The sequence below is a fragment of the Dendropsophus ebraccatus genome, chromosome 12 (genome assembly GCF_027789765.1).
Source record: "Dendropsophus ebraccatus isolate aDenEbr1 chromosome 12, aDenEbr1.pat, whole genome shotgun sequence".
NCBI classification, from domain to species: domain Eukaryota; kingdom Metazoa; phylum Chordata; class Amphibia; order Anura; family Hylidae; genus Dendropsophus; species Dendropsophus ebraccatus.
This window is the reverse complement of record NC_091465.1, coordinates 84,495,728-84,504,382: the sequence shown is the minus strand read 5'-3', so window position 1 is coordinate 84,504,382 and position 8,655 is coordinate 84,495,728. Positions and strand designations below refer to the sequence as shown.

The 8,655-nt window shown below is 48.7% G+C and overlaps 1 protein-coding gene across 3 annotated transcripts in view; it reads right to left on the bottom strand.

Annotated features, from left to right (window-relative positions):
* Window positions 1-800: 800 nt before the first annotated feature.
* Window positions 801-8,655, bottom strand: part of SCN1B (sodium voltage-gated channel beta subunit 1) — a 40,226-nt gene continuing 32,371 nt past the window's right edge. For all 3 annotated transcript variants that reach the window (XM_069947142.1, XM_069947144.1, XM_069947143.1), the window contains 4 exons: window positions 7,456-7,693; window positions 6,187-6,328; window positions 4,280-4,378; window positions 801-3,630 (listed from right to left, as the gene is read on the bottom strand). In XM_069947142.1, coding sequence (XP_069803243.1) covers window positions 4,312-4,378; window positions 6,187-6,328; window positions 7,456-7,693 — 447 coding nt within the window. In that variant the 3' untranslated portion in view covers window positions 801-3,630; window positions 4,280-4,311. The remainder of the gene's footprint in view (window positions 3,631-4,279; window positions 4,379-6,186; window positions 6,329-7,455; window positions 7,694-8,655) is intronic.

Sequence of the window (8,655 nt, the reverse complement as noted above, 5' to 3'; positions counted from 1 at the left end):
TGGTTCTTATTACCCGCTGTGTCATTACCCTGTAAATAGAGAGTCACACAATGGGAGATGAATGGTCGGCCGGGTGGTCTGGATATACCTCTATGTATTTTGAGGAGAAAGTAGAAATGAGAGTCACATTATGGGGGTGATTGTTGGTCAGACAGGTCAATATCATCATAGTGCAGTATCCGGGAAGGGATATGCCGCTGCACAGTGTCTGGTATTGAACATCTCTATGTAAACGTTCCCAAACTGCTGTATTCACTTTTGGCCACAAGATGCCACCACAGAGTATTATAGTGTTTAGGCCAGCACATTGAAGTTAAAGGGTAATTTTTTTTCTTTCAAATTAACTGGTGTCAGAGAGCTATACAGATTTATCCAGGTGACCATTATGTCCTGCCATAGTGTAGGTAGCAGCGACTTCTGTCGAGCCCAGCACTATATTAGCGGTCTTGGGCTATGACGGTATGATCGCTGGCAATCCTTGTGGTCACGTCTGTATTAGTGTCTTATACAGAACAGAAGCAAAATGGGCGTCCATTATGGTGCAAACTAGATTTGGCCACACAAGGACCTGTGTTTGTTTCCCCCCTTAACACCCATTGGGACAGTTCTTCTTACCCCCTGGTTCGCCACCCGCCTCCCTCCAAGTCCCCATAGCAGCCGCATTGGTACCTGGGCCCTTCGCCTCCGGAACCTCTAAGCCCCCCTCAATATATCGACCAGCATACTAGAAAATCACACGCCAGACATGGTATAAAGTAACTTTAAAGGTTTATATTGTCAGATCTCTTTATTATTCTCAGTCAAATAAATAGAATACTTTATTTAAAAAAGCAAAAGTCAAAAAAACAAAACAAAACAAACAAAACAAAAAAAAAACAGCCCGCAAATTTCCCAGCCTCGAATTTACATGAAGAAAGCAAAGTTACATATAAAAAATAATAATAAAAGATGAAAATCAGATGGCGTTTTACAGCAGGGATTACCATGGTGACAGCGGGTGATGACAGACAGACAGGTTTAACCCCTTCGTCCCCAGCGCGGTTCAGAAAGGGTTAGGAAGCAGGCACAATAAGACAGTAGAAGCTTGCTTTGCAAGGCTGCAGCTTGTTGGTACAGTAAATTCAGCATGCATCATACATAATTGCGGCTACGCAGTAGCCCTACTAAATCATATGCTACTGAGGAAGATTGTTATGGCGTGCCGAGTTCTCCATGAGGCTTCAAAGGCCGACTCCAGGCGTGACCAGGAATGGTTGACTGGATGTAACCAATATCTCCTATACAAGTCATAATCACAGGGATCGGGCACCCTCGCGTGAGGACCTTCCACCAATGAGCTGCTTTAGCTGCCCAAGAGCCTGCAGAGCAGATATGATGGGTATATGGAGGTCACTAGAGATGGAGCAGAGCAAGAAGATGACCCTGGACACCATCTGCTGCTTCTATGGGAAACCACTAGATCGTCAGGGATGATTACTAATGCCTTGGACCACCAGTGATCAGCGATGATCACCAGATCATACGTGATACCCAACGATCACCGGCTGGCGATGGAGACCAAAGATTTTCCCAATATGGTTAATAGTGTTGAGCGGAGATGCCATACCGTTGAGGTTCGTATTGTTATCCCTGTTTTTCAGGACTCCCTAAGGCTGCACCAAACTTTTACAGCCACAGGGAGTCAAATGCAAAGGGTTTGGAGAACATTGCCGAAATGGTGAACACGTGGCCAATAGGAACAATACTCCATCATTGGGTCACCATATCATAGAGCTCTAGACTAGAACATAGCTGCTCTGCGAGGTCCCTATAGTCAAAAATGGAGCAGCTCTCTGGTGTGGGGACCTCCTACAAGAGCGAATCCCAGCTTTACAGGACTATAGTAGGCTGTGGTTATATCCAGTCAGACCTCAATTTCCATCTGGAGTCGCCCTTTATTAGGATGAGGGACGATAAACACACCCTGGGCACAAGAAGAGGGTGACGGAGAAGAGACTTTGGCCATAAAACCTTACAGAATCAATCTTTGCATCAGTTTGTCACTGTGGATTTTGCGCAATTTGTGTGAATCGTTCATTGCCAATGTCTGGATGACTGACCACTCCCCTGGTAAAGAGCTGGTATCTTTTTGGGTAGTGGCCTCTGACCCATCAGCATTACATAGCCCCTAACAAAACTAACAAGCCACCAGTGTAATCCACACATGGTCCTAGTAATCTTTATCCATATAGAAGAGAGTTCCATGCGGGAGCTCACATGCCCTCCATATAACCTAAATCTATACTTTTTACTTGTAATACCCTTCCTGACCATAAGGAGTGCTGTTTTAAAGAGACATATCTACAAGTAACATAGAGTGCAGAGCACTTAGATTCAGGCACGTTGTACAATACAGTAAAGTGCCACCTAGTGGTAGAAATAGTGCAGTGATTTACATTTTCTGGTCTGCAAAACACTAAGGAAGAATAGTAAAACTCAGTGTAGGAACCAGATCCATGCTTTGTGTGCGTGTATACCTCTGTATAGGGTGAAGACAGTCCGTAGAGCTCTATAGTCTTATGGGGGCTGTAGGTGACATTAGTTTGCAGCCTCCTAGCCCGGTGCTTGAAACGCATCGGACCAAGCCTCGAGGGGGGAGAAGCAGCCTGAGCGAATCTTCCTCTTTCAATCATACATAATAGAATCTAATTTTATTCTCTTTTTTTAGTGTTTTGTTCTGTATTACAAAATAAATAACATGCTTTGATAAAAAGTCACTGACCCCCTTCACCCCCGAGCTTCACAGACCCAGTACACAGCAGGAGTTGGGTAACCACCCCAGTAATAGTTCACATTCAAAATGTCGCCCCAGTATCCATGGCGGACGCCGGAACAGCGGAGCTGAGTGAGTTCTGTCCACTTTCCTCCCCTGGCCGTCCTGAGCATTAACCTTCCATTAAAGCTTTGAATGTGCAGGGGTTAACTCATCGGGTGCCAGACCACGTTGCAGCATGTTGTTTCGACAATACTTTCCCCCTCCCCGGCCGGCGTGGTTGAGTCAATACGTAGGCGCACTCTTTGCTCTTTTTTGCAGCAGCAGCGGATAAGAAAAAAAAAAAGGATATGCGTTCGGAGCGACATGCAAGGAATATTCATGCCCCTTAGATTGCTCACTGCATCCCAAACACTGGGGGAAAATAGGAAAAATTTTTGAAATTTTCGTTTTCCAGTTCGTGGAGAATATTTGATGCAGATTTGACGGTCAGCTCCTGTGATGAATGTAGCCCCTCCCCCTCCATGCCCCACCCAAAAAACAAAACAAAAGCAATGGCAAGGCCACGAAAAGAACAAAGTCTTACTTTCCATGGAAGCATTTTTGGTAGATTTCCTTAACGCCTTCATTGCTGGTGAGTTGGCAATGAAGAAGCTAAGGAGCGTTGCATATGTGTGTGACCCGGGACAGCGAGTCTTGGCCACGGCTTCTGCATTGTTTGGCATAAGAAGCAATTTGGAATGGATCCTGGGGGAGGGAGGTGGTGGTGGTGGCAGTGGGGGGGGGGGATGGCGGTGGTGGGCTCATTGGTGACCCCTTACAGTTTTCGGTCCTCCCAGCAGTGTTTACGTCGCTCCTGGCTCCATTCGTTCTTCCAGCTGTTGATAATATTAAAGTTAAAGGGGAAGCGAACCTGAAGGGGGTCATCAGAAGATTACAATGTATCGCCTATTTACAGGGTGCGGGGCCAATGTCTGACTGGTGGAGGTCCAACCATTCATGAAAGTGGGGTTCCCCATGTCTCCTTGTACAAACAGATCATGGGTTGAGCATGCTTGCTACCGCTCCACTCTCTGAGACTGATGAAGATAGTAAACCATAGCACAGAGAGAGAGGACAGTGCTCGGCTATCTCCATCACCCGTAGAGAGTGCATGGAATGGCAGCACCAGCTCACATGGAGGAACAAGGGGCGTGTACATTCTCCTGACCTCCTGACCTTCACTGATCACTTATCACCTTATGACCCATTATTCCACCCTTGCATCCCAGAATTATTCACTTCTGCATCAAGTAGTTTTATATGGGGCCATTGCAAAGATATTAGCACCCCAAATCCCCTCTCTGTATATGAACATCTGAAGATCCAACCCATATGATGATGCAACGAGGAGCCCTAGCGCTCATACATTACTATCCCTGACTCCCCCGGGGTGGTCCAGGTTCTGTCTGTAACAGGACGCCCACCTCATCCTAGGTGGCACCAGATACGACCCCCTATACATCCAGAATAGGCTCCGCCACTCACCTGGTTTCCCGGTGTCACTGTCCTGGGTCCGGCTATTCCTGCGGCTGCACTCCTAGGCAATTGTCTTTACTCTCAGAGGTTATTGCTAAATAATCTGAACTGTGGAGAAAGAAAAACAGGAGGAAAGTCAAACTCCAAACACTACGGCCTATACATGGAGGAAGAGGTGAGTATGCGAGTATGCTTAATTTTTTAATGGTTGCTTCAAGTAACCTCCCACAATGTGATATCCTTGACAACTTCAGTATGTGACTCCTTATACCATAAAAGCAGCTCCAAAGTCTGGGCCACTAGGTGTCTCACTTCTCTACAATCTGCTGTCCACTGCCTGTTGACAGGGGGAATCTGTCTCTAGTAACAGCCTCAGCAAGACTGATTACAGATAGTGGGGGTGGGGCTTACCATGTGCTCAGTGCAGGAGAGAGGGAGAGTCTGAGAGATCCTGAGCTGTGTATCTGCAGTCTGTGAGCCGGTTTGCCTGCTGAGGATGTTCCACATAGGTAAATTAAGGCTTCTCTCTCATCCCTGACGACCAATAAAGATCAGGGCAGCTGTCCCTTGTGTAACTACCACTGCTATTTGTCCACAGTGCTGCAGTGTTATACCCCGGCCCTGCTGGCATAGAGCCCAGACCTAGTCCAATAACCGCAGTGACAGCACTAACATCTCCTGTCACCTCTATGAATGGTTAATCTAAGCTGTTCTATAATATTTTTGAAAACTTTTTTTTTTTTTTTTTTTTACTCTTAAGGTTAAACATAGACTTTGATATGTTGCTGCCCATGGTGAGACTAACAATTCCTTCCACACTATTATTATCTATTCTGTCTCTTTCCCCCAATTCTCAGCTTCTGCTTTCTGCTAAAGACACAAAAATCTGTGTGTGAGCTTTTTTATCTGTGTCGCCCCCCCCCCTTCTGAGACGGATGATGTAAACAAGTCCCTGGTTGGCTGTATCTACAACTTTGTAGCTTCTTTGTAATGCTGGGAGGATTAATTACAGCAAGTTCATCAGCAACCTGACCTCAGATTAATCCTCCCAGTATTACAAAGAAGCTACAATGTTGCAGATACAGCCAATCAGGGACCTGTTTACATCAGCTGTCTCAGAAGGGAGGGGGAGACAGAGAGAAAAGCTCACATACATATTTTTGTGTCTTCAGCAGAAAGCAGCAGCTGAGAACTGGGGGAAGGAGACGGAATAGATAATAACAAGTATGGAAGGAATTGTTTGTCTCACCATGGGCAGCAACATATCAAAAGTTATGTCTGAGTGGAATACCCCTTTAAGTCCTTTATTCAATCTTGATAATAATATATTGCAGTGCAGTGATGTCTCTGTTAGTACATTGTGCCCTCAGCAGTGTATAGTAGGAGTAGTATGATAGCCAGACATGTCAGTATTATACACCCTGTAAGGATTTCCTGCTCATCCAGAATATTTTATATTCCTGAAACATTCAGGTTCTGTTGTTATAAACTGCAAATGTGGAGATTATATAGTGTAATACCTAGCATTGCCAGGAGATGGCAGCACAATAGCACATCGAGGGGGTGGGGGTTATTTCATGGCCTACGGTAAACCAGCATTTCCTAACCCGTGACTTTCTAGCCGCTGCAAAACTCCAACTCCCATCATGCCTTGTTGTAAATTTGCAACAGTTGGAAAGCGTAGGTAGGGGTATAGGAGGCAGCAGTGGCTGTCATGGTGGGGGGCCATGGCATGAGAAATGGGGTGCACTAAAAGCCAGCAGGGCATGATGGGAATTGTAGTTGTACAACAGCCGGAGAGCCACAGGTTGGAGACCTCCTGCCACATCTGATGACCCCCAATGGTATCAGCCCCGGGGTCCGGCAGCCATTGATAGAGCTGAAATTTAGTCACAGCGCCCCCCGCAGGCACTCACGCGTTCTCTATAACCGCCTCCTCCCCGGCGGCAGCAATCTTCCGATAGCAGTAGACCATTTCCACCACCAGCCATATAGTGAGCACCACGATGAGGACGTACATCATGATCTCCGACACTATAGAAGCGATGTCTCGATTCCCTGGATGAGGAGACACAGTCAGATAATGCTCAGCCGACTCCACTCACTGCCCAAGCTGCACTCATACCCGCCACTCACTGCCTAAGCTGCACTCACACCCGCCACTCACTGCCCAAGCTGCACCCGCCACTCACTGTCCAAGCTGCACTCACACCCACCACTCACTGCCCAAGCTGCACTCACACCCGCCACTCACTGCCCAAGCTGAACTCACACCCGTTACTCACTGCTCAAGCTGCACTCACACCCGCCACTCACTGCCCAAGCTGCACTCACACCCACCACTCACTGCCCAAGCTGCACTCACACCCGCCACTCACTGCCCAAGCTGCACTCACACCCGCCACTCACTGCTAAAGCTGCACTCACACCCGCCACTTACTGCCCAAGTTGCACTCACACCCACCACTCACTGCTCAAACTGCACTCACACCCGCCACTCACTGCCCAAGCTGCACACACACCCACCACTCACTGCCCAAGCTGCACTCACACCCGCCACTCACTGCCCAAGCTGCACACACACCCACCACTCACTGCCCAAGCTGCACTCACACCCACCACTCACTGCCCAAGCTGCACTCACACCCACCACTCACTGCCCAAGCTGCACTCACACCTGCCACTCACTGCCCAAGCTGCACTCACACCCGCCACTCACTGCCCAAGCTGCACACACACCCGCCACTCACTGCCCAAGCTGCACTCACACCCACCCCTCACTGCCCAAGCTGCACTCACACCCGCCACTCACTGCCCAAGCTGCACACACACCCACCACTCACTGCCCAAGCTGCACTCACACCCGCCACTCACTGCTAAAGCTGCACTCACACCCGCCACTTACTGCCCAAGTTGCACTCACACCCGCCACTCACTGCCCAAGCTGCACTCACACCCACCACTCACTGCCCAAGCTGCACTCACACCCACCACTCACTGCCCAAGCTGCACTCACACCCGCCACTCACTGCCCAAGCTGCACACACACCCACCACTCACTGCCCAAGTTGCACTCACACCCGCCACTCTGCTCAGCTGCACTCACACCCGCCACTCACTGCCCAAGCTGCACTCACACCCACCACTCACTGCCCAAGCTGCACTCACACCCGCCACTCACTCACCTTTATCCACCACTGTGACATCGATGAACTTGGTGACGTTGGTGTTGTACTCGTGGCTTTCGAAGATCAGCGTCCGGTTGACGCTGCACATGTAGGTCCCCGCGTGTTCGTAGGTCACATTGAGGATGACGACAGACATATCCTGCAGGTCTTCCGAGTGACTACTCCCATTCCACTTGAGCCGTCCCTCGAAGCGGGTGTCCACGATGCTGGCCTGAGGGTGCTGGTAGAGGAGGATCTGACAGAAGGAAAGAAGAAAAGCATCAGCGCCCCCTCTATTATAGTGATTACTAGTCTGATAACAACACCCGCCCTCAGCCTATGCTTTACACTGCAGCACTGCTTGTACAGATGCACAGTCCTCTCTATCCCCTCCCTGCACTCATCTCTATGATCATAGAGAGAACTGTGTGGTCATACAGTTACAGCAGCACAGTCCTCCCTATCCCCTCCCTGCACTCATCTCTATGGTCATCGATAGAACTGTGTGGTCAGTTAAAGCTGCACAGTCCTCTCTATCCCCTCCCTGCACTCATCTATATTATCATAGATAGAACTGTGTGGTCAGTTACAGCTGCACAGTCCTCTTTATCCCCTCCCTGCACTCATCTATATTATCATAGATAGAACTGTGTGGTCAGTTACAGCTGCACAGTCCTCTCTATGCAATACAGGAGAGAAAAGAGCGTTGCACCTCACACCTATGGCTGACACTAGTGCCTCTCGGCTGCATAAAAAACATCAGAATTTTGTGTATGAATTGATCAAGCCATGGGGGTTGCAGGGCCGTTCCATGGCCTCCCTTCCCTGACTGTGCACGCCTGCGGGGGTGGTGGTCGCTGACTGGCACAGTGTGGACTTAGTGTAGGGACCCATGTGTATCAGATACCTGCACGCAGCACATGGGGCAGTGTGGCTTGATCAATTCACATACAGAATTCTGATGTTTTTTATGCAGCCGAGAGGTACTAGTATCAGCCATAGGTGTGAGGTGCAGCACTCTTTTTCTTCCCTGAACCGTATTTTGTTACAGTCCTCTCTATTCCCTCCCTGCCCTCATCTCTATGATGATAGAGAGAACGGTGTGGTCATACAGTCACAGCTGCACAGTCCTCTCTATCGCCTCCCTGCACTTATTTCTATGATTATAGAGAGAACGGTGTGGCCATACAGTTACAGCTGCACAGTCCTCTCTATCTC